We start from the raw sequence: 26857 nt of genomic DNA, 5'->3' as shown, positions 1-26857 counted from the left end.
AAAGGCACATTACAAAATTTGCCTTCCTTCTGAAAATTTCAATCAGATTTTCATGAAATCAACTGTGATATCACTAGTTAATGCTTATAGTATGTTTTATGTAACTTTAAGCTTATTTATTTTGAAAAATGATGTATCAAAATGAGTATTTACTTTAAAAATATGCAATTTTTAGTAAAAAATGCATAATTTACCCACTACAATTGCAGAAAAATGAAACTTTTAATGATTGAAAGACCAAAACCCACAAGCAAAGACCAATATGTGATTATATTTATGACAATTACTGGAAGTAAAACAGATCAATACATCACAGCCTATCTTAAAATGAATTATTTCTTTTTGAAGTTCGCAGGGGACCAGTCTATCTAGGATACAACGACCCGGAAGTACTTCTATACCGGGGTGACACCGTATACGTTGGACACAGTGGATATAAAATAATCCGTACAGATGATACCGGATATACGAACTTAGTCCAATCTCAATGGCCTGCTGTTGCTAGGACGATAATGAAAACGTGAGGACGAAAACTGCAAATAAAAAGAAAATGACGGATATTTTATGTAGATGGCTCAATGATGAGCTGAAAATATCACAGACAGCGGGTTTGTTAAACTTAAAGATACTGTACTTTGCAAATTTGATCAGAAATTTTAAGCACTGTGTAACAGCCGTCATACGATAAAAACATTCAATTCGTCCTCAAAATGTTTCGAGTTGACATTTCTGTACATAAGTCATAAATGTTGTAAGCATTCAAAACTGTTTAAATGTAATGTCTAAAATGTTTTATTACTGAAAATTTAAATGAGTGGAATATGAAGTGCGATACCAGGTTTTCAATCTTGGTCCATCTTTGACATATGGGGTTTCAGTTCGCAGCGACCACAGATAAGGAATTCCAGACGTTTCACCCCCAAGACTTTTCCTCCCCTAGACATTTCACCCCCAAGACAATTTCCTCCTAAGACTATTCACCCCCAGTTTTACAAACCCTAGACTTTTCACCCCCAATTTTTAGCTCGACTATTCGAAGAATAGTCTAGCTATTCTACTCACCCTGGCGTCGGCGTCGGCGTCACACCTTGGTTAAGTTTTTGCATGCAAGTACATACAGCTATCATTTAAAGGCATATAGCTTTGAAACTTATTTATTCTTTTTCTAGGTCAATTACCAACCTCTCTGGGTCAAGTCCCATAACTCTGACATGTATTTTGAGCAAATTATGCCCCCTTTTGGACTTAGAAAATTTTGGTTAAAGTTTTACATGCAAGTTACTATCTCCAAAACTAATGCAGATATTGAATTGAAACTTCACATGTGTCTTCGGGGTTATAAAACTAGTTGATAGCACCAAGTCCCATAACTCTGACCTTCATTTTGGCCAAATTATGCCCCCTTTTGGACTTAGAAAATTCTGGTTAAAGTTTTGCGTGCAAGTACATACAGCTATTACTAAAAGGCATATAGATTTGAAACTTATTTTTTCTTTTTCTAGATCAATTACCTACCTCACTGGGTCAAGCCCCATAACTCTGACATGTATTTTGGCCAAATTATGCCCCCTTTTGGACTTAGAAAATTCTGGTTAAAGTTTTGCGTGCAAGTACATACAGCTATTACTAAAAGGCATATAGATTTGAAACTTATTTTTTCTTTTTCTAGATCAATTACCTACCTCACTGGGTCAAGTCCCTTAACTCTGACATGTATTTTGAGCAAATTATGCCCCCTTTTGGACTTAGAAAATTCTGGTTAAAGTTTTACATGCAAGTTACTATCTCCAAAACTAATGCAGATATTGAATTGAAACTTCACATGTGTCTTCGGGGTTATAAAACTAGTTGATAGCACCAAGTCCCATAACTCTGACCTTCATTTTGGCCAAATTATGCCCCCTTTTGGACTTAGAAAATTCTGGTTAAAGTTTTGCGTGCAAGTACATACAGCTATTACTAAAAGGCATATAGATTTGAAACTTATTTTTTCTTTTTCTAGATCAATTACCTACCTCACTGGGTCAGCCCCATAACTCTGACATGTATTTTGGCCAAATTATGCCCCCTTTTGGACTTAGAAAATTCTGGTTAAGTTTTGCGTGCAAGTACATACAGCTATTACTAAAAGGCATATAGATTTGAAACTTATTTTTTCTTTTTCTAGGTCAATTACCTACCTCACTGGGTCAAGTTCCATAACTCTGACACGTATTTTGGGCAAATTATACCCCCTTTTGGACTTAGAAAATTCTGGTTAAAGTTTTACATGCAAGTAACTATCTTTAAAACTACTACAGATATTAAATTGAAACTTCACATGTGTCTTCGGGGTTATAAAACTAGTTGATAGCACCAAGTCCCATAACTCTGACATGTATTTTGGGCAAATTATGCCCCCTTTTGGACTTAGAAAATCCTGGTTAAAGTTTTGCGTGCAAGTACATACGGCTATTACCAAAAGGCATATAGCTTTGAAACTTATTTATTCTTTTTCAAGGTCAATTACCAACCTCACTGGGTCAAGTTCCATAACTCTTAACATGTATTTTGAGCAAATTATGCCCCCTTTTGGACTTAGAAAATTCTGGTTAAAGTTTAACATGCAAGTTACTATCCCCAAAACTAATGCAGATATTGAATTGAAACTTAACATGTTTCTTCGGGGTTATAAAACAAGTTGATAACATCAAGTCCCATAACTCTGATATGTATTTTGGTCAAATTATGTCCCCTTTCGAACTTAAAACTCTTTTGATATTTAACATTTTGGGTAATAATTTCCTGCTTCTGTGACAATATTTCGAATAGTCGAGCTTGGCTGTCTTACGGACAGCTCTTGTTAATATAGTGAAAATATTATGAAATATTTTGTTATTTGATATTTAAAATCTTTTTTATATATTTGTATAGGTTGTTAGGGCATTTATGAAGATAATTTGTTACTTTACGGACCATAATTCTATAAAATATACACTGAATTTAGGGTAAAATACATGTAGTCAACGTCATCAACTGATCTTTTTTAATGTCAAGTTGTTGAGACTTCTTTATGATTAATTTTCTTTCTATGTTATTCAACTGGATTCAAGTTTTAATTATGTAATATAATTATGAAAAATATGAGTAGATTTAGATTACAATAGTAGATGTAAATATTAACTAGGGGTTAGAATTAGAGTGTATATGTTTATCCTTTAGTATATTAATGATAGTCTAATTGCGATAACGTAATATGGGTATGTATAATAATAATAATAATAATAAATTCTTTTTTTAAAGAGGGTAACCCTCATTAAGTTTCATACATAACATACAAATCTTATTTTCAATGAGGCCCTCTAACAAACACAAAACCATTTACTCATACAAATGCAAATATCACAGGCATTCCATAGAGCAGACTTGTAAAGAAAAAAATAAACAAAAACAAAAAAATGTATGTATAAGTGAAATATGATGTGGAATTTATTTTTATGACATATTTTTATATATTTAACAAGATATATAGTCTCAGGTAACTCAGTATTGAGTGACAGCATTCGATATGTTTAATGTTATTATATGTAATACATGTATATACTGTGATGTTATTTATGTATGCTGATGAGACTGAAATAAATAAATAAATAAATAAATAAATAAATAAATAAATAAATAAACTAATATTACAATTTGAAAGTCATTCATTTCATTGTAGGTCAATATTTTAAACTCTTCTCAGGTGTTGTGATTAATCAACACCTTTTGATTGACAGAAATAGGTGTTGTGATTTAATCAACACCTTTTGATTGACAGGAATAAGTGTTAAAATATAAATGGATTAACTGGCTAACCTGTAGTATATTAAACTTTAATGAATCTAAACCTTGACTGATCCTATGGAAATAAAAAAAAAATAATCATACTCATCACTCAAAAATGATGTTGCTTCAAAAGTCACATTTTCAATCATTGAACAAACAATAGGGGGTGAAAAGTCTTCATATGCTATAAAACACCAGACTTTTCACTCCCAAATTGGGGGTGAAAAGTCTTGGGAGGAGAAGTCTTGGGAGGAACAGTCTTGGGGGTGAACGTCTGACACCCACAGATAAGTTGGTTGAGTACTGTGAACATTGGTTTAACTTCATCCCAGTTGCACACTCTTTGGAGAAAGATATCAGAATAGTCCCTATAATATATAAATAAGTTAGAATAAAGTAAAAGTAATGTAGTATTTACTAACAATCCCGCATGCACTTATTTCCTGCTTATAACAATAGGGGTTGACAGTATCCAGAGACAGATAGATAGATAGTAGGGTAGAGTATAAGGTAGTCTAATTATTTTGACGCAATCCTAGGAAATACTGAGTTATTTTTCTTACGGGCAATATCTCCACTTGCGTCTAACACTCAAAAGATCACAATAGTGCAAGAAATTTGTGACGAAATTTTTATCGCTGCCATTTTGGGTTTAGATATGCTGATTTATTGTGAATACGAGATAAAGTCAAATAAAACTTACATGTATCAAAAGGGGATTCAATAGCGATGTGGTAGAGTGTCCGCCTTAGGTGCGAGAGGTCCTGGGTTTGATTCCCGATCAGGCCTGAAATATTTTCAGTCTGTTACATTTGGCACCCAACATATTATTAATAACTCACAAGTAGATATGTATGGACACCTTGGAACGTCCCACAGAGGTTCAAACTTCTGGAATTCAAGGATGAATTCTAAAATGGAGGGGTGTATGTGGTAGGGTAGAGTATAAGGGTGCACTTATACTTTCTTGCTATTGAGCTAGCTTTTATAGCAACATGGTAAAGTGTCTGCCTAAGGTGTGAGAGGTCCCAGGATTGATGGTTTGATTCAATGAAGTATTTTCAGTCTGTTACTATATATGTAAGTAAGAATAAAGTAAAAGTAAGAAGATTAAAGTAGTAAAAACATCACTCAAAAAGTAGGGCTGTCATTGATTGGGTCTTAGGCATATCGGCGATACCGATATATCAGAAGACAAATATCGACGATACATCGATATATCGATTATTAAGTTAGATTAATAAACTATTTGTCCGTATGCATACTATATACCTTCCTGTAAATGCTATTTTTAGTTTTATTGCCTACTTTTCATATTACTGTTTGATTGTGTTGTATTTGTATTTATGAAATAAAAGAAATAAATAAAAATTAATAAAATCTTTCATTTTTATTTTGCCTTCACTTCTCTTTTGGATTTATCCAAATTTACAACTTTGTGAACTTTATAGTTTTTGAGGGTCTGAGTGTTTATCTGGATAGTTTTTTCTCTCTGTAAAATATCGATTTTTTGAAAATGGGAATCGATAATCGATCGACAAAAAAATATCGTTGATATATCGATATCGTTTCTATCGATGACAGCCCTATCAAAAAGAGTTTTGAATACCACTTGAAAGAGTCATAAAGCTTGGCATGGCCACATTATTCCAGGGTATAACAATATGAGGGAAAAAGGACAAATTGAAATAATAAATGCACACAATAGTCATAGCTGTATGGCTGATGTATAGACACAGTCCAGAATAGGGCAATGCGCTTTTTTCTGGGAGTAGGCAAGTACTCACCTACTATGGGTTTATATGGTGAGCTGGCTTGGGATCCTCCGCAGGTCCGTCAATTAGTCTCTGTGTACCGGCTTTTGGTACGTCTTTCCCGCACCAATGAATCTCGTTTGAATAAACGAGTTGCACTTCGGTCTATGGACTTGGCTGGCAGTCGTTGTAAGAACTGGTTCTTTTATGTTTGTCAGAAAATGCATGATACTGGTATGTTAAATACATGTATTAATTCACCAATTATATCTTCCAATGTGCAGAAACTTAAAGATCTTGCTATGTGTAAATTTAAACAAGATTGGTTAACAAAAATAAATAATAATACTGGTCCTTCTAGAAATGGTGGTAACAAACTTCGTACTTATTGCACTTTTAAATCAGAATATGTTGTAGAAAAATACTGTTCAATGATTTTACCGCCTTCACACAGATCAGCATTTTGTAAATTTAGACTAGGTGTTGCACCTCTCAGAATAGAAACTGGGCGCTATGAAGGTCTCAGATTTGATGACAGAATTTGTCTTTTCTGTACTGATGTCGAAACTGAAATACATGTACTGATGCAATGCGAGGTATATAGTGATTTAAGAAATGCCTTGTTCAGTAAAGCTTGTGATATTGATGAAAATTTTATGTCACTCACTGATAATGATAAAATTAAGTTTATATTTTCCAACCATGATGTTATAAGGGTTAGTGCCAAAACCTGTTTTAGTATACTTAATAGAAGAATGTGTTTTCTTTGTAAATAATGTCCATTGTATTTTACTTTTAGTACATATGTACATTATTTTTATCATTTATGTAGAATATTACTGCTAATCTGTTCATTTCAGATCTGATCTGAGGTGATACTTAGTTTCTTAACACCATTATTTTCCTAGCGCATTAGTGCATAACTTCCTTGTCAGTGTCTTAGTTCTAGAATCCTTTTATGGCAGATTTTAGTCTTGATTAGCAGTTATAGTCTACGTTTTATCATGTAGATATTAATACTCAATGATATTGTTGTAATGTATAATATGATTGAGATTATGCAGTCTCTTGTAGTTCTTTGTAACTATATTTTAAGTAAGGTGCCATTGATTTGTTAAACTGTTTTAATGTTTGATTTGATATCTATTACAAATTTTTTAAGATTGGCCATACATGTATTTTATTGAATTGATTTCATGTATTATATGTAAGCATGTGATGGAATAGACAATAAACTTTGATAAACTAGCTGCAGTTTGACTTTCTAAACAGCAATTGAGCCCATTCAGCATTAAATTTGATAAGCAGAAAGTAGCTAAAATGTTATCTTGCATGAAAATCAAATTCTGATGAATTTTTTTTTCAGATCCCACCACATTTGAGAGAGATTTTGCCTCCGGATATCTCATTGGAGAAGTCCTTCAAAAGTATCAGCTGCAAGATGACTTTGACAAATTTTCACAGAGCAAGTAAGTATATAGATAAAATAACAAAAGAATTTTCTGGGGTGTACATCACAATATCAAATTTTTAAACAGCTGGCAATGTGTGTCACAAATTTATAATATCTATTTTGCAAATTTATAAGTTTTACATCTTTTGCATTTGAAATAATTATCAATACCATATAATCATGCTGTATGTGAGTTGGAGAATATTGTATACTTTATATACTTTGCATAGGAATCTGTTTAGTAAATTCCTTGTTCTTTGTCAAATTTAGTAATTAAATAAGTGTATTTAAAATGAGTTATCTATGCACTTTTTAAAAAAATTTACTACTAATGTCTTAACAGAACTGCAGACTCAAAGCTCAACAACTTTACAAGGATTGAGCCCACTCTGCATTTGCTCAGCATTCCATTTGACACAAACCTTGCTCGTGCCATCATGACAGAAACCCATGGAGTGGCCACACGGCTCATGTATCAACTCTACATTGCCCTTAACAACAAGAAGAAGTCAAATCTCACTGGAGTTGCCATAGAAACCATGCGGCCAGCTGCTCCTGCCAAATTGAATGCTGTAGAATCTGGAATTTACAAAGATGTAATATTTTTTTTTTATATTTGATGCATGCTTACTTTGCAAGTAGATGCTCAATATTTTGATGGATATTTGAAATTTGGACATTACCAAATCATAGAAAGAGTTGTTTTACATGAAAATTGAACAGCTTATGAAAGATCAGTTTACTGATACGTGTCTTGAATTCAAGAAAAGGACCACATAAAAGAACCACACTTCTGGACAGTTCAACATCTTTGAAACACACCATTTTCAAAGAACTGTCACATGAAGTGGCTTTCATGCATTTGCAATAATGTCCCTGTGCTGAAATTTCACAAAACTAGGTTTAATATCGTTTTCAGATTTTAATTTCATTACAAATGGCATTTTATTTCAAAGGCAGACAAATATCGAAATGATTAAATAAACAAAAAACGTACTTATTTTTTAATATCAGAGTGCTGACATTATTGCAAATACATAAAAATGTTCACATTTAACAATTCTATGACTAAAGTATCATATTGAAATCTTGAGCTATCTGACAGTGTGACCCCTTTCTAGAGTGTATTTCTGGCATATTCCAATAAAATGACAATTCTACAATTCTACATGTTTGAGTTGATGTGCAGTTTTCAAATAATGCACAATTCCTTATTTCCTTGGTATGGTGATATACTGCCAAACCTTAATGTGTTATAATAATCTCAAGTACTGTACATAAATATGTACCTTACTGTATTCTCAGTAGCTTAATAGTTTATAACAGTTCTGAACCGATTTAAATAGGTATTGTTCATAAATGTTGGATGAACAGCACAAGGTATTACACAGTATGAGTAAAGAATTACCGAGGTTAAGGTATGGTCATATGAAGTTACTTTAAAGGAAAAATGATATTGGCAGTATTTCAATGTAAAATCAGAATTTTATTCATCTGTTTTAAGTTATTACGAATAGTGTCTACACTGTGTACATGGAGAAATATAATGTTTTTTTTAGAGGGAACATTTTTTGTCTACACCGTAAACTAAAAGTACCACAACTGTGTTGTTGATAATAACCACTTAGTTACATTTTACCTTTCAGAGACTGAAACATGTGACACCTCGGCAGAGTGACCTTGAACTTCAGGATGTGTTTACAAGATTCCACGAGAAACAGATAGCAATGGAGAAGGTGGCCTTTAAAGAGAGGTTTCTGGAGCAAGAGAGGATACGAGAACAACAACAGAAAGACAGGAAACTCCTACTTGAACGATCTAGGGCTATGAAACTGAAGCAGAGTGAGATGGTTGCTAGGATACAGTAAGTCATGTGTGTTACTGTATCTATCAGAACTTGCATTTACTTAGAAGCAAACACAACTGATATTAAACAAGTTCAAAGAGAAATGCCTGAAGATATTTGTCAGAATTGAAGAAAGTGCTCATTCATCGATAATCATAGAATGAAAAGTAAAAAATTAAGTGATTCAGTGCATTATTTCTTTATAAAACACTTGCATATACATTGCATTATACATATAAATCTCTGGCTTAAGGACTTGACCAGATTTATCTTTTCATGTGAGAAAACTTTACAACAGTCATGTCATTTTCAAATGGTTGCCTTCTTCAATACTAGCAGTCTGGAAGGAAACCATTGACATTTTATTATTAAAACTGCAAACACTTTGTACAGTCAACGTTTTATGGCACATGTACCGCAAACCATAACAAAAACAAAACTCACTTTTGTTTATCAGAAAATTACCTGACATTGTAACTAAGTACATGCAACTAAATATTAAATAAATGTAATGGGGAAGGCCTCTTTTGGCTTGATGTGAAGGCTGTTTTTTTTTTTCTCGTAGATTAGTGTATTATTCAAAGAAAAACAAGTGTAGGCTAAAATAGTTATTTCAGTAATTTTTAAAACTTTTTGTTAATGGTAACCAGTATAAATATAATAGTGATCAAATAAAGAGGTGAATATTTTTCACAATAATCAAATTATTAATGTTTTTATTTGTTTACAGGGCAGCAACAGTACAAATCCCCCAACCTCCTCCCCAGAAGACAGTGAAAGCCATGCAAGCTAGGGCTGCAGGAAGAAGAATGAAAATTGCTGAGGTAGACAGTACTGATATACATGTCTCGGAAATTTTAAACAAAATGCAGATACGCAGGAATGTCTATTTTTATCACCCATTTAGTTACTGATTTGTCTGTTTGATGGTTACCTATTTTTTAAAAGATTTAATTATGCTAACATGTTATTGTTTTGAACTACTTCAGCATTTACAATTTGAGAAAAGTTCATTTATTAACCATTTTCTGGCGGTTTTATTTACTGTTTCCTTCTCTTTTATTTTTAGCTCACCTGTCACAAAGTGACAAAGTGAGCTTTTGTGATCGCGCGGTGTCCGTCGTCCGTCCGTCCGTCCGTGCGTGCGTCCATAAACTTTTGCTTGTGACCACTCTAGAGGTCACATTTTTCATGGGATCTTTATGAAAGTTTGTCAGAATGTTCATCTTGATAATATCTAGGTCAAGTTCGAAACTGGGTCACGTGCCTTCAAAAACTAGGTCAGTAGGTCTAAAAATAGAAAAACCTTGTGACCTCTCTAGAGGCCATATATTTCAAAAGATCTTCATGAAAATTGGTCATAATGTTAACCTTGATGATATCTAGGTCAAGTTCGAAACTGGGTCACGTCCCATCAAAAACTAGGTCAGTAGGTCTAAAAATAGAAAAACCTTGTGACCTCTCTAGAGGCCATATATTTCACAAGATCTTCATGAAAATTGGTCAGAACTTTTATCTTGATGATATCTAGGTCAGGTTCGAAACTGGGTTACGTGCCATCAAAAACTAGGTCAGTAGGTCAAATAATAGAAAAACCTTGTGACCTCTCTAAAGGCCACATATTTCATGGGATCTGTATGAAAGTTGGTCTGAATATTCATCTTGATGATATCTAGGTCATGTTTGAAACTGGGTCACGTGCGGTCAAAAACTAGGTCAGTAGGTCTAAAAATAGAAAAACCTTGTGACCTCTCTAGAGGCTATATATTTCATGAGAACTTCATGAAAATTGGTCAGAATGTTCACCTTGGTGATATCTAGGTCAAGTTCGAAAGTGGGTCACGTGCCGTCAAAAACTAGGTCAGTAGGTCAAATAATAGAAAAACCTTGTGACCTCTCTGGAGGCCATATTTTTCATAGGATCTGTATGAAAGTTGGTCAGAACGTTCATCTTGATAATATCTAGGTCAAGTTCGAAACTGGGTCACGTGCCATCAAAAACTAGGACAGTAGGTCAAATAATAGAAAAACCTTGTGACCTCTCTAGAGGCCATATTTTTCATGGGATCTGTATGAAAGTTGGTCTGAATGTTCATCTTGATGATATCTAGGTCAAGTTCGAAACAGGGTCATGTGCAGTCAAAAACTAGGTCAGTAGGTCTAAAATTATTAAAATCTTTGACCTCTCTAGAGGCCATATTTTTCAATGGATCTTCATGAAAATTGATCTGAATGTTCACCTTGATGATATCTAGGTCAAGTTTGAAACTGGTTCATGTGCCTTAAAAAATAGGTCAGTAGGTCAAATGATAAAAAACCTTGTGACCTCTCTAGAGGCCATACTTTTCATGGGATCTGTATGAAAGTTGGTCTGAATGTTCATCTTGATGATATCTAGGTCAAGTTTGAAACTGGGTCAACTGCGTTCAAAAACTAGGTCAGTAGGTCTAAAATTATTAAAATCTTTTGACCTCTCTAGAGGCCATATTTTTCAATGGATCTTCATGAAAGTTGATCTGAATGTTCACCTTGATGATATCTAGGTCAGTTTCAAAACTGGGTCAAGTGCGGTCAAAAACTAGGCCAGTAGGTATAAAAATAGAAAAACCTTGTGACCTCTCTAGAGGCCATATTTTTCATGAGATCTTCATGAAAATTAGTGAGAATGTTCACCTTGATGATATCTAGGTAAAATTCAAAACAGGGTCACATACTTTCGAAAACTAGGTCAATAGGTCAAATAATAGAAAAACCTTGTGACCTCTCTAGAGACCATATTTTTCAATGGATCTTCTTGAAAATTGGTCAGAATTTTTATCTTGATAATATCTAGGTCAAGTTAAAAACTAGGTCACTATGTCAAATATTAGAAAAAACGACATCATACTCAAAACTGGGTCATGTGGGAAGAGGTGAGCGATTCAGGACCATCATGATCCTCTTGTTTAAAAATGTCTTGATGATACCAAGTGATCTGTGTTTTTTTTTTTTGTTATTTTTAAAAAGACCTTGTATATCTTATACCGTAATAGGGCACTGTGCGAGAGATTGCTGACTTTGAAGAGAAGATGAAAATGGTTCTACCACCAACCAAGGATGAAGATGAGTATGTTTTGAAAGTTTATTTATAAATCTCATACAAAAGTTCCCAAACTATAAAGTTTAATATACAAAATGGAAAATGTTTATTCATCATGACACTCAATTTCAAACTACCATTCTACAGTAAACAGAAGTTGAAATAATTGTAAATGATCAAATGGTCATTTCACAAAATTGCATAAAAAAAATTCTGAAGTTTACTGCTTTCTGTGTGTAATATAAACAAATTCATTGATATAAAGAAATGTTTAATTCAAACTTGTCATTAAAAACATGCCACAATTTGTTGCCTGTCTGCAGTGAAGGTATTGGCATGGAGTATATAATGGGAAGGGATGAAGAAAAGAGTCAGCTGGAGTCAATAGATCTGATCAAGCCTGCATCTAATGATGAATACATTGGTAAGATCAGGAAGCGCTTGCATGAGGATGCCTCGGCGAGGGCAGAGAGGGAAAAAAGACGTAGAAAGGTTCTGGTTGACCAGATCAAAGCTCATGAGAGTCAGGAGGTAATCTTTACAATTACAATCAAAAAGTCTTTGAATAATTGTTTTGGGATTTGAATAGAGACAAACCTATATACAGCCAACAGGCTTAAAAGAGCCAAAAGGTAGTTTTTATTGATAGGTGGTCTTTATTCAGAGGTAGTTTAAATCAGAAATGAAACTAGTAGCTTTTAGTCTGTTCAAGCGGTCTTTTGCACAGGTTTGGCTGTAGCTGGTTCTAATGTAAATGTAAATGTGAATAGCAGAAAAGTACTGTTTTATGATATTTTATATCATTAGTTTTGATGTCCCCACCATAAGATGTTCAGTTCTGCTCAGTTGTATTTGATGCATGAGACATGAGTTTATATCACTGGTCACCGTACCCACTTCTAATGGATTTTTAAGAGAAAAAGTTTTTGGTTTGAAATATGTGAATGAGTGGCTTTAAGACGTTACTGCTGATGGTCAAGTATGTGTTTTTGGCTCTGCCTTTGAGACAGTATGACTTCTTGTAAATAATCATTTAACTATGTTTTTAACAAGGGAAATGATACTTATATAGAGAGAGATTTAAAGATTTCTTTCATCAAAATATAATTTAATTAAATTACATAATAGATTGACTATCTATATTGTTACCAAAATAATTGTACAGGAAGCTCATCGTGAAGAGATGCTGGTTAACAGACTGATGCGACAATCACAGCAGGAACGTAGAATCGCCGTACAACTGCTACAGACAAGACATGAGAAAGAGGTCATACGTAAAAACAGAATCATGAGAGAACAAATGTATGAGGAAAGAAGGTTAAAGGACTTTGAAGAGGCCCTTAACAGGGAACAGGTATATCTGATATTCTGATTTATATGCATGTTTAGTTTTCACACTCGGGATCTTGGTTACACAGCAGTAATTGGGAGTTGAATTGTCATGTTGTACATTTGTCATGCATTTACTGACCTTCTAAAGGCATTTTGATTAGAAATGCTGATGTACCTAAATGAATATATTATATACCTGTCACATGCTCATTACTGGCTGAATATGGTGTTATTAGAGAAATGAACTGTCATAACAGTCACATGATTATACAAGTACAATTTTGTGGTGGAATTATGTTGTTAAACATTGCTTCATTGTTTAATATGTTGTTATTACATTTCCACTATTTTGATATATTTTGTTACAGGAAATGGCAAGATTAGCTAAACAAGAGTATGAAGAACAGACAAAAAAAGATAAAGCGCTGCATGACAAGATTGCTGCAGAGCGTGCTGAAGCTAAATATCGTAAACATTACGAGATGTGCCAAGGAGTCGTTGATCAAATTGTTGATTTCACTTGTAAAGTTACTGAATATAGAGAACTAACAAATAAGTAAGTGCTGAAATTCTTCTTTGATTCAAAAATGTTTATGAATGTTTCTTTGTTATTACAAGAATTTGAATGCAAAGTAAAATACTATTGAAATAAGGCAATCAACTCATAAATCAAATGGTTGAACAGGTCAAAATTATACAAAGTACATTGCAGATATTTAAATTCTGAACAGATACAGTGCTAACTAAATGGCAGTGCATATCTATTACTTTTTACCCTGTCAGTTTTTAGCTTTAAATTCATTTAAAAAGAAAAAGAACATGTAATATGTAAAGTGACTTCCATGGAAGAGTGCTTAAAAGGTCTCTGACTTCAAATTACTTGCCGCTCATCAAAGTGGGTCCAAAACCTCGCATAAGATGTAGGATTCTTCAGGTGAGGAAACCTTTCAACTGGTGTATGGAAGGTCAGCATTTCTACCTGGGTGCCCACCAATGTCTGAAACAATGCCACATCACCTATACTTGTGTCCGTGTGACTATAAACACAAAAAAACTAACAAAAAATAATACCTTAAATCTATAAAAAGGCTGCTTGATATTTTAATGGGAAACATTGCTACCTATAGACTGGTTCCAGCCAAGTTGATGCGAGAATGGCGTGCTCAGTTTGAGGCTGGTATCCCACTGTATGAGAAGGTAGAGGTAGAGGAACCAGCAGAACCAACTGCTCAACAAGTGCTGGAGGAGGAGAGACAAAATCTGCTAGACGAGGGAGACTTCCTAGAATACAAGGTTGGTCCTTGCTCTGTACAGTAGAAAAAATTCTCAACAAATGACTTCTGCAAATTGTCAGTGTCAATTTTAAGATGATCCTACAATTTTAACATGAAGATTTAACATCTGACAAGCAAGAATGGTGTATTTAGTCTCGGGAAATATGCTGAATTTGTATGATTTAGAATCTGTGTTTCTATCCATATGACAAAGTCTGACAATCCGGGTGACGATGATAATGATGAGGATATTAATGACAATGGCAGCAACCATGATGATGTTGATGATGATGGCAGAGGTGGTGATTAGGTAGATATAATGATTTTTAACTCATAAACTCATAAATTATACTTATTTCAGAACATGGTAGGAGAATGGCAGCCACCAGAAGGATGTGAAATATCTGGTCCACCTAGAGACAATCCTGTAGTTGGTCATGTGGTACAGAGGCTGCTTAATATGGTCTATCCACCTTCTGTAAGTTCTTATATTTATACCATTTATTCTAGTTTAATTGTAACATCATCTATCAATTTATTAACTTACGATTTGGTAGTTTATTTCAAAACAAAAAGAATTTATGGAGCACTTAAAGGTTACATTGTCAATGGAACACCTAAAGGTTACGTTGTGAATGGAACACTTAAAGATTACGTTGTGAATGGAACACCTAAAGATTACGTTGTGAATGGAACACCTAAAGATTACGTTGTGAATGGAACACCTAAAGGTTACGTTGTGAATGGAACACCTAAAGGTTACGTTGTGAATGGAACACCTAAAGGTTACGTTGTGAATGGAACACCTAAAGATTACGTTGTGAATGGAACACCTAAAGATTACATTGTGAATGGAACACCTAAAGATTAAGTTGTGAATGGAACACCTAAAGGTTACGTTGTGAATGGAACACCTAAAGGTAACGTTGTGAATGGAACACCTAAAGGTTATGTTGTGAATGGAACACCTAAATATGACGTTCTGATTCATCATCAACTGATTGCACTGCAGCATAACTTGTGTGTTAACAATAAATAATCTCCTGCCATTTAAACAAATATGTAGCGGTAAGGCATTTTGGTTTTGTCAAACAGTTTTATTTACTTTAACAGCAGAAATTTGTTTCAGAGTTCAAATATTCATATTAAGACCTACTATTCAAAAGTCTTAATATTCACCTTCATTTTGTGTATTTCAGACACCACCTCCGCCTCCAGAGTTCCCTCCCTTCCCTATACGAGCTTGTGTACTTGGCAAAGCTTTTGCTGGAAAGTCTTCCTGTATAAGAAGTATAGCTAATGGTGAGTATTTATATTTCAAGCTGGTTAACTATTCACTGACGTTATGATTTATATTCTTTTAACATAATAGTTGTGCAAAAATTACATTACTGTTTAATCTCCCAAGAGATTTATATTTCGCATGGTTTACACAGTATGTGCTCATGTCCATACCAACACTTAAATCTGCAATCCGAAAGACATTATATTATTGATGTAATTGTGAAATGCTAAGTTTTATAGTTGGTGGTACGGAGGCTTCTCTTTTGATTTTAAAATAAGATCTTCTGGGTTCAGCTCGAAACTATCGTATCTTGTTCTTTATCTATATACAGTTACATTAGTTTTGCGCTGAGCCCTCAGTCTGTCTATTACAGAACATAGATTACAACTGCTCAATGTAGATGAACTAGTTAATGAAGCAATTGAGGCTCACAAGGCTGGAGAAGTGATGGAAGTCACTGAGGTAAGATGTCTGTTCTATTTCTTATTGCTGTAATTTCAAAAGCTAGCATCGGTTAATAAAATCATAGAAACTTAGATGAACCCTTGAATTATCTGTAGTTACATCTCTGTTTACTCAGTAAATTTATTGCAATGGTAGAACATCAGCTCATCAAACCAGGATTCAGAGACAGAATATTTGCAACCTAAAATGGAATCATATGATAACAGGAAATTTTGTGCAATAGTTCAGCATAGACTAGCTTTTGGTTAAGTTTCTTTTATATTATTTCAGGAGGAAGAAGAGAAACCAGTGGAAAAGCCGGTGGAAAAGCCATCTTCAGGTTGGTTTTGCATTTTCATACTATGTGAACACACCTTGATTTCATTTTGCTTTGGTTGTAGTTTGTTAGATTTAGTTTAGAAATAGTATGATTTATATTATAGACTTAATAGGTCTGGTAGTTATACACAAATGCATCAAGTCAGTGATTTTTGAAGATATTTAGTTGTGTTCAGTTAGTTTTACTTTTAAATGCCTTGTTTGTTTATAGAAAAATATGCTGATTTAGTTTATTTTGAAATGGAAGAAATGTGTTGATAAAGTTAATTTTAAAGAGTGACATCATGAGATTTATATTTGCAATGAACTACATTTCCGTATTTCACTATTAATTATTGTAGCAGTAGTAAATTTATAGCTCAAACTCAAAGTTGTATAAAAGTAAAATAAAATATAAACAGTTGCCGTTTAACATATTTCTCAAAGTCTGGAATAATTGACTTTTACAAACAGGGCTACTGTATTCTAAAATACAAATAAAAGTACGAGCCCCAACAGGAGAGGGGATAGATACCCCCATACCGATACAACAATTTGAAGGTAGCGAGGGTGCAGCTAAGGTTGAGCACATCTCTATTGTTACTTACATGGTTCTAACATGTTCTTTACTCTTCTTTGTCTCTACAGACCATTCCTGTCAAAGAAGTAATGATTATCTTTCATGTTTTAATTTTCTTATAAAGAGAAAAAGGTCTATAAAAAGAGTATGTTCATGTTACTACATCACAAGCTGTAAATTAAGTATATCCCGCATCCTTAATTTTTAAATGGCAGTCATATTTACATATTTACATTGCTTAGTATTTGCTCTTTGCAGCTGAATATTCTTTCTGGTTTATTGTTGCTTGATATTTAAGTTGTGTTGTGAAAATTGGCTGTAAAACCATTGCAAATATTTCATGGTCTATAATATTGTTTTGACCTGGAGTAAAATCAGGTTAAAATGGGAGAAAGAGTGGTTGCTTAGCTGATCAGAGTTTTGTAATTTTTTAAAAACTTAAAAGGAGGAATGGGTAGATTTGCTGTTTATACACATTTTTGCTGTAGAATAGAATTTATAAGAATGATTGCTTTTACAGATCTGGGATTTTCTGACATTTAAAACATACAGTCTAAGTTAACAATATATGTTGTATATAAATGTATATTAAGGGGTACAACACCACATTAAAAACTGATATAATTAGTGAAAATGATGAATGTGTGAAACTTTCCATATCAGAACTTTTGAAAATTTTGTATCACCATTGTTGCATTTTGATTGCAATATTTGTACCAGTAACCTAAGCAGGAATGAAATGAAGCATGTGAATCATTGTGAACAGTATATTTCCTTTCTGTATATTCTGTTTGCATTCTTGAACATTGTTCAACTTTTAGATTAAGACATTGGAATAAAACAGAACACTGCAATGCTCTGGTACCCAGCCCTACTGTCTATTATAGCAATCATTTGCAATCACATGACTATGCAGTCTGCACTAGGTTTTATTTAGAACAGTCAGCAAGTGTTTGAAAATCTCTTCTATTCCATTAATTCAAGACTATGTGCAGAATGTTCAGAGCAGTCAATGAAATAATGCAGTTGATTTTATTCTCATGTCTGGTTATTGCACAGTATGAATTTATTCTGTTTAACAGCTGTTGTAAAGTTTGATCGTGGTAAGGTCTTTTGGTAGCACTGTTTTTCTATGGTTTTAAAATGTGTTTCACTGATTGAATTTAAAGCTTGTTTCATTTGCACAACTTTACTTCACAAAATCATTACATTTTGAACGTGTAATTGGAAAAATTGACAACCCACTTAGCCCAATAGGGAAAGTTATGAATGGTGGGGTTTGATTCCTGAGATTTTTTAGGTGAATGTGAAAAAAGTGCGAGTGCATATAAATAAAGCAGCACTTCTTTTGCATTCATCTCAGAGAGGTCAGCAGTTACCTGCAGAGAACAGGTCAGTACTGCCACAGTATCCAGGAACACAGTTAGGTTAACTGTTAGCTTTTACGTAACTTAAATTCTGTTAAAAAACAATGCTAAACCCAAAATTAAGGAATAAACATACTGGTAATGAAAATTACACTGGTGTTATGGTGATTTTAACAAAACTACACATGTAAATGGTCTGTTTTTAGCATTGCTCAGGTGATCGCTTGATGTCCATCTGACGTCTGACGTCTGTCAACATTTAGCTTGTGTATGTGATAGAGGCTGTATTTTTATGCCCCCCGGCATCTAGTGATTGTCCTGTCCGTCCGTACGTTCGTTCGTTCGTCCGTCCGTCCGTCCGTACGAGGTTAACCAAATGGGACCGTTTCGTCTAGCATCAATACCCCTAACTAGTATGACTTGATACTAATGCAGATGTAACCTGTGACCATTTCTCATCTTCAGACATCACCTGACCTCAGTTTGACCATGACCTTGAACTTGACCTCGTTTTGGACTTATGTTGCTTTGTATCAACAAGGATGCCACCGGGGGCATCAAGCGTTTATTGAGCGCAGCTCCTTGTTCAACTGATCTTCATGAAATTTGGTCAGAATGATGACCTTAATGAAATCTAGGCCAAGTTTGAAAATGGGTCATCTTGGGTCAAAAACTAGATCGCTAGGTCAAATCAAAGAAAAACCTTGTGTATGCGATAGAGGCTGTATTTTTCAATTGATCTTCATGAATTTTGGTCAGAATGATTACCTTGATAAAATCTAGGCCAAGTTTGAAAATGGGTCATCTAGGGTCAAAAACTAGGTCACTAGGTCAAATAAAAGAAAAACCTTGTGTATGCGATAGAGGCTGTAATTTTCAATTGATCTTCTTGAATTTTGGTCAGAATGATTGCCTTGATAAAATCTAGGTCAAGTTCGAATATGGGTTATCTGGGATCAAAAACTAGGTCACTAGGTCAGTTCAAAGAAAAACCTTGTGTATGCAATAGGGGCTGCATTTTACACTGGATCTTCATAAAATTTGATCAGAATTTTTGTCTGAATGAAATCTAGATGGAGTTTGAATATAGGTCATCTAGGAACAAAAACTAGGTCACCCGGTCAGATTTTAAAAAAACATTGAGTACGCAATTTGGGCTGCATTTTACACTGGATATTCTAGGTGGAGTTTGAATATGGGTCATCTAGGTTCAAAAACTAGGTCACTAGGTCAGATCAAAGAAAAACCTTGTTTTAGCAATAGAGACTGTATTTTTCAATTGATCTTGACGAAATTTGGTCAGAATGTCAAGTTTGAATATGGGTCATCTGGGGTAAAAAACTAGGTCGCTAGGACAAATCAAAGAAAAATGTTTTGTATGTGATAGAGGCTGTATTTTTTAGTTGAGGTTGATGAAATTTGGTCAGAATGATTGCCTTGATCAAATCTAGGTCAAGTTCAAATGTAGGTCATCTTGGCTCAAAAACTAGGTCAAATTAAAGAAAATATTTGTTTACACTTAAGAGACCACATTTTTGGTCCAATCTTAATGAAAATTGGTCAGAATATTTGTTTCCATGGAATCACTAGGTCAGGCATGTTTACACTGTTATGGTGTGTTTCTCAGGTGAGCGACCTAGGGCCATCTTGGCCCTCTTGTTTACAGTTCTTTCTAATAAGACATAACTTTATTTGCAATTATACTGACCTAACAATTATGTCATCCTAGATTTAGCTTATTTGATTGTTAGGACATCGAGGCGCATCAGTAATGAAAGCTAGTCTATCATGAACTATTTATTCATGAATTGTCAGTGTCATGTTTGATCTGCACATCACTATTGTTTATTGTGACTTTTTTTTCACCTTTATTATGAAGAAATGAGTGAAGTGTCACAGGTTGTAACTGCTTTTAGAAAATGAATTATTCCAAACCCATGTTAATTAATACTTTTTCCTGATCAATGTGGGAACTTTTTTTTTCTACTGAGATAATTAAAGAATGATCTTCATAGGAATCAACTTTTCAGCAAATGAACTATAAATAACTTATAGTCATCAAGGTATAATGAAAATTTTACAGAACTACAAAAAGAAGCCACACCAGGGGAAGCAACTCCCTCTGAAAGCCAGACTAATGTCACTGAAGGGCAGGAAAGCCAGGAAACAAAGCCAGCTGAGGACCAGCCAACTGAGAGCCAGTCAGGTGAGAACCAGCCTGCTGAAGCACCGAAGGAAGAGCAGCAGACAACTGCAAGGAAGACACCAAGTAAACCAAAACAACCTAAACAGCAGGTAATTACCCAAAAGATACATATAAAATAGATCTCTTTAAAAACTATCTTTATAAAAATTTCTAGAATTTCTTATGTGAAATTGTAAAAAGTTGAAACTTTACATCTTACAATATCACAGCTTCAAAAGTGTAAATTGCCTTTTCTTTCAGCCTACTCCAAGAGCTAAGCTAGGATCTAAGGCATTCAAGTCATTGAAGAAAGGTCAGCCGGTAGATGACCAGGTTCAGGCTGATATACTTGTAGAGGCTATCAGGTATGGAAATGTGTTCTTTCTGACAAAACTATCAATTTCAAACTATTGTGTTTAAAAACAAATTAATATTTTTAAATACAGATAATTAAGAAACCTGATCTTTGATGCAATGTCTAGTGATGCAGGTAGACATGACTGTATTAATAATTTGTAATGTTCAGTTTTCATATGTCCAGCAAAAAGCTTCAACAATGTTACTGTACCCAGGACTCTGGATGTGACTTTCTGAAAAATACCTTTATTTTGGACTCCCACTTTCCAAAAAAAGAAAAGAAAAAACTGATTAGCTTCTTACTTGGAGACTGATATAGGCAAAGTACTTAAATGCGGTTTACATATTAGAAAAAGAATAGTACTTGATACATTTATGATTATGTTACAGGCGAGTACCTGAGGGGACAGGCTGGGTAATTGATGGATTCCCATTGAACTACAACCAGGCTAAGATGCTGGAGAAGGCACTGAGTGGTTTTGATGCCGCTGCTAAAGAGGGCAAAGGCAAACCACTCAAGTCAAAGAAGTCAGTATTGGCCCCTGATCCCCGCCCCTCACCGGTACCTGCAGACCCTGCCAGTGGTCTCGATGTTGTAATTGTGTTTGACATCAACGATGATCTGTGTCTGAAAAGAGCTGCTGGCAGAACAAGTAGGACATTATATTATATAACTTTGTAACTTTTAAATGTTATTTAAGTTGTTTACTTATTTTCTATTCATAAGAACTAGTGTCCTATGACAGTGCCTAGCTTGTTTCAGTTGATTATTGTTTCAAAAGATCAGTGATTCTACCAAGGTGCATGACCATGGCTAAAGTTATGTTTAGAGTGACTAGGGTTTTCTTTTCCCAGTGAAAACTTAAAAAGTTATTATTTGACTTTAGGCAGCCAAACAACCAAGAATGTGTGTATTGTCTGTTTTACACCAGATGTTTAAAGCTTGTTTATTCAAAGAAAGCCATGGATATAACTATTACGAGATCTTAGGGTATGTGGCTTGATGAAGTATTTTGAAAGGCACATACTTTTTAATTTCTAACTATGGCCTGTTTGCCTGTTAATTGTTACAGAAGCACTTCTAGCTGACAAGGACTACCAGCAGGAGTTCAATCCTCCGCCAGAGGGCAGTGCTACAGGGGTCGGCAAACAGGAGAAGGTGATAGAGGTGGAGGATCCAGCACATGACCAGGAACAAATACAACATAGGTTTGTATCATGATATATTTAATTATATAAGTGTACAGTAGAAAATCTTGTAAAAAAAAATAATTTTAACCAGGAACAATTTAAGTTCTGTGATGAAACTTCAGTGGAGGAAGTGCATATTATCATCTCCACAACAATTCCACTTTATTCTAACATTTTGCCATAAAATGGAAATATACATATCATTAGTAAGATTTCCCTGGAGACCTGCATTATGATAACACTTACAACAGTCCAACCTTGATATTAATTGAGTATTTCATCATTTAGTTATGTCTAAGTTCTTAAAGGTCATGTTGGAGCTTTCTATGTGAAATTCAGCTGAATATTTCATAGGTTATGATAATTTCACGAGACACTTGTGTAAAATTATTTCAGAATAACTGGTTTCCTAGACAACTGGCCAAAATTGGAGAAATGGTTCTCTAAGTTTGGTACCCTGCAGAAAGTGGATGCCACGCAGGGAGCCAGATCAGTGAAGCTGGAGGTGGAAAAAATACTTGAAGACACTCTCAATAGGGTAGGTCGGATTTATTTTATATCCCTGTATATAATGCTTAAGCATAAAGTGTTGCATTAACAAAGATTAACTGACAAGCATTAGAAAGTTCGAAGATTTGAACTGGCTTAAATCAGAGATATGTATGAAGATTAGAAAAAAAAGTACTTCGAATACTAACTCAGGAGCATGCCCAGCTGACTCTGTACACATGCTAGTAATCTAGAGACAAACTTGGATAAAGATGTTTGTTCGCTTTTTCCATTTGACTCTTGGCATTTCCCCGTAAGTTAGTGAATTGTCTTTCACATCTGATTAATGTGTATAAACCATCTGTTACTTAGGTGGAGATTAAGTTACTAGTTACCAATGAAATAATATTTTTTGTAGGTTACTATTACATAACTGGTTATAACATTATATTGATAAAAACTGCAGCTTAACTCACAAACTAAACGAACAAGCATAACTGTGTGGCTGTAGCATCTCATGATTGATCTATATTCTATAGTTACAAGGAAAAGATCAGGAGAGTTCTGCACAACCTGTTGAACAAACAGAGACTGTGGAAGAGAAGAAAGAGGAGGTAAGAGATCTGTTTCACTTTTTAATTGTGAAACTTATTTGAGCCGTGCCATGAGAAAACCAACATAGTGGCTTTGCGACCAGCATGGATCCAGATCAGCCTGCGCATCCACGCAGTCTGGTCAGGATCCATGCTGTTTGCTTTCAAAGCCTATTGAAATTAGAGAAACCGTTAGCGAACAGCATGGATCCTGACCAGACTGCGCAGATATGCAGGCTGATCTGGATCCATGCTGGTCGCAAACCCACTATGTTGGTTTTCACATGGCACGGCTCATTTAATAATCTCAGCATAAAGAAAAAGATCTTTCTGAATACAGTCTTTGAACGGATTCCAGATACAGGGATTTTAGATACAGACAATATTTCATGGGCCGGGCGCGAAACTATTGTAACTGTATATAAATAAAGAACAAGATACAATAGTTTCGTGCACAGCCCTCGATTTGTTTGTTTAAGTGTAAGATTGAGGTGTCTTTCACAGTTGAATATCACTTGCAATATTTTCACGAGTAGATTAGCCACTATAATAGCCACGAGTGAAAATGTAAGGTATGGTCTTTACAAATGAAAGATATTTTGATCTTGCATGTAAAACAAACAAATTTTCTTTTTATTTCATGTTTTGAGTAAATTTACCATTTTTAGTTTCTTACTTTGATATTTTTCACTGTGAAATTACCAGATATACTTCACTCTAATATTTTAATAATTCACTGAAAAACATGTAATAAACAATCCAGCTTCACCTTCTGTAGTATACCTCCCACATTAACATGCATATATTTAAGTGGAATTTACCCTTGTTGTTTAGAATCCACTTTCATCATGCTGCTTAAACATGCACATACAGTTCATTTAGTAACTTGTAGTGCTAAGCTTCTAAATTCTTTCTTTAATATGTCAGAGTTCTTTGAACATTGTGTTACTAGTTTCTGTAAATGGTATATTGATATGTTAGAAACTGGCTGTACCATAATGAAGGGAGCCAAGAAAAAGTACCAGTTAATGTAATTGTTAAAAAATTTCTCTCTTCAGCCCCCAGCACCCCCACCAGAGCCTCCTAAAACACCACCAGAGGAGGAGAAAAAGAGTAGTAGACCATCTTCTAGAAAAGGTATATCTCTTAAAGACTTTTCACAATGTTTCTAATGCTAGAAAATGGTGTAAAAGTTGTCTTCTGTAATAGCGGTTAGTGTTTTTTTTACAGCACAGTTTTCAGAGGATAAAATACTGTATGTTATGCATTTTGGTATCATTTTTGTTTTTACATGTAAAAGTCAGCAAGATTGTTATTATTTGCTTTGATGAGAATTCTGAACAAATAGCAGCTTTTACAAATATTAGTAGAAATGAAACCAATAAAAATTAAACCCCATCTTCAGAGTGACATATATCTTATGGATTTTATGTTAGTTGTATGGAATTCTCAGTGATCAGTTCCTTTTCAAAAAGAAATAAATAAAAAGTTATCTTCTATGTTAACTTCTTGTTACTGCAACTCAAAAGATGAAAAACCATTAATTTAGTCTTCATTATTTAGGCTCAGGGAAGAAAGGTTCACGATCTTCCTCGAAGGAATCTCGCAGCAAGTCTCCAAAAGACAAGGACAAGAAAAGAGACAAGAGTGGTTCACCTAAACGTGGAGCAAGTAGCAAAGGGGATAGTGCTAAAAAGAGCAGAGGTAATCAGTTAATAAATGGAAGTTATTTTAGACTTTTTAGCCATATTTTGTGAAAAACGTGAACTAAATTTCATTGATAACTGTGGTTATTGCATTTGGATGTGTAATTATCTGGCCAGATTTGGTAACAAGGTGGAATTCTATGGGGTTTCTGGTCAAGTACATGTAGTATATTTCAGATTGACATATAGTCAATTTGTTGTAAAGCAGTCTGTTATAGTCACCTAGCTTTGAACTAAATGTTTGGTTGTTAGGGTCAAATGTTGAAAACCTGGTTTTATGGCAATGCAAATTCAGTAATTTCATTTAATATAATTATTTACTTTGTTCTTACGTTGGAAAATTAGTATTCAAAAGGAAGCATAAAATCGCAAGAGAAAACAAATCTATGAAGTTTTAATATATTGTGATTGTTTCTTTTTATCATATAGGACATTATATTTCCTATCCTATTTTTTATACGAAAATTTAAGGATTAAACTCTGTTTGCTAGGTTCATCACCTAAGTCTAAGAAAGGATCTGGAAAGAAAGCCAAAACACCTGAGCCAGAACCCGAGCCTGAGCCAGAGGTACCAGCAGGACCACCCCCACCTCAGCCAGGGTCAGAGGAATGGGAGTTTGTTGATCAGTTCATTAATGAGGTACATACTTATCAATATCTATTACTTGATTATTTGCAAGCATGTTATTTCAAAAGGGTGTCTTTTTGTGCAGAATTGTAACTGGATGATCAACTTTTCACTTATTTTTGTTGACATAATATTTTTAGCTTTGGTCTGTACACATTTCTATCTTTACATTATAAGTTACCTGTATAAAATCATAGATTTGATAGATTAATAAAAGGTCCAGCAATGTAATTTTTTGTTTCCAGTGTGTTCAATTATATATTAATATTTTTCATTTTCATCAGAGTTAGCCTTTTTAGGAGATGCTTGATAAGTTGGTGGTAACTTGTCTAAAGATTGAAAAATTTAGTGCATGCAACAAACTCTTTAAATGCATAAGAAATGTACAAGTGTTTTGTTTGGTTAAAGGATCAAAATTAATGTGATATCTCTTCATACTGATTGTAAAAGCAGTGTAAATTACTTTTTGCAGAATCTGGCTAAAGTATTGGCAGACCATTGGGAGCATGTTGAGAACATGTACATCAAGAATGGGAAGTTTGTCTTCAGGAAAATTAGAGATGAAAGAGAAAATATCTATAGATATTTCTACCAAATCAGGTGAGAATTATCCTGAATTATATGTAACGAAAAGAGGAAGAAGGCCTTTGGTCTTTCTACTCATTGAATCTTCTCATTACTGTACAGGTTATTAGATGTAGTATTGGTTGCTTTCTTAAATGTTTTGTCATTTTCATAGTTCTCAGTTATGACTCTTTTCATTGGAAAAGTCAGGTATATTGCCCTTTTCGCACTTTATGATGAATCGGTATTATAGACTATATTCCTGATAAGACTGAATATATTAGCATGAAAAGAAGGTTTGCAACCTGTTGCTGGTGTTGAGAGAAATGATGGCTACAGCTATTCAAGTGATATTTGACATTGGAATGATTTTTTTTTCTGTTATAGGAAAGATTTCTTGGCATATTTGAGAAGACCAGACCATAAGCAAGAGTTTGTTTCACAGTTTCAGAAGGTACGTGTATTAAAGACATACATATTCTTTTTCATTTTAAAGTTATTAATTCTTCCATTTCAGTTCTTGTTATTTAAATAACAGAACTTCCAAATTTGATAAACATTTATGTATTAAAAATCAGAATTCCCAAAAAAATTGCATTGCTACA

General features: G+C 34.1%; 1 protein-coding gene across 3 annotated transcripts in view; it reads left to right on the top strand.

Annotated features, from left to right (window-relative positions):
- The first annotated feature begins 471 nt into the window (after nt 1-471).
- Nucleotides 472-26857, top strand: part of LOC123525549 (sperm flagellar protein 2-like) — a 49780-nt gene continuing 23394 nt past the window's right edge. For 2 of the 3 annotated variants that reach the window (XM_053537771.1, XM_053537770.1), the window contains exons 1-26: nt 472-608; nt 6928-7030; nt 7358-7610; nt 8661-8878; nt 9591-9684; nt 11893-11966; nt 12263-12470; nt 13105-13293; nt 13640-13827; nt 14399-14564; nt 14907-15023; nt 15745-15847; nt 16204-16292; nt 16566-16614; nt 17067-17153; nt 20623-20834; nt 20986-21089; nt 21472-21734; nt 22155-22290; nt 22669-22810; nt 23301-23375; nt 24413-24491; nt 24918-25058; nt 25552-25700; nt 26161-26288; nt 26640-26706. In XM_053537771.1, the coding sequence (XP_053393746.1) occupies nt 551-608; nt 6928-7030; nt 7358-7610; nt 8661-8878; nt 9591-9684; nt 11893-11966; nt 12263-12470; nt 13105-13293; nt 13640-13827; nt 14399-14564; nt 14907-15023; nt 15745-15847; nt 16204-16292; nt 16566-16614; nt 17067-17153; nt 20623-20834; nt 20986-21089; nt 21472-21734; nt 22155-22290; nt 22669-22810; nt 23301-23375; nt 24413-24491; nt 24918-25058; nt 25552-25700; nt 26161-26288; nt 26640-26706 (3492 nt within the window). In that variant the 5' untranslated portion in view covers nt 472-550. The remainder of the gene's footprint in view (nt 609-6927; nt 7031-7357; nt 7611-8660; nt 8879-9590; nt 9685-11892; nt 11967-12262; nt 12471-13104; nt 13294-13639; nt 13828-14398; nt 14565-14906; nt 15024-15744; nt 15848-16203; nt 16293-16565; nt 16615-17066; nt 17154-20622; nt 20835-20985; nt 21090-21471; nt 21735-22154; nt 22291-22668; nt 22811-23300; nt 23376-24412; nt 24492-24917; nt 25059-25551; nt 25701-26160; nt 26289-26639; nt 26707-26857) is intronic. The other variant, XM_053537772.1, reaches the window with a different exon arrangement.

This window comes from Mercenaria mercenaria, chromosome 3 (assembly GCF_021730395.1).
Source record: "Mercenaria mercenaria strain notata chromosome 3, MADL_Memer_1, whole genome shotgun sequence".
NCBI classification, from domain to species: Eukaryota; Metazoa; Mollusca; class Bivalvia; order Venerida; family Veneridae; genus Mercenaria; species Mercenaria mercenaria.
The sequence above is the reverse complement of the archived record's forward strand: the minus strand, read 5'-3'. Positions and strand labels throughout refer to the sequence as shown.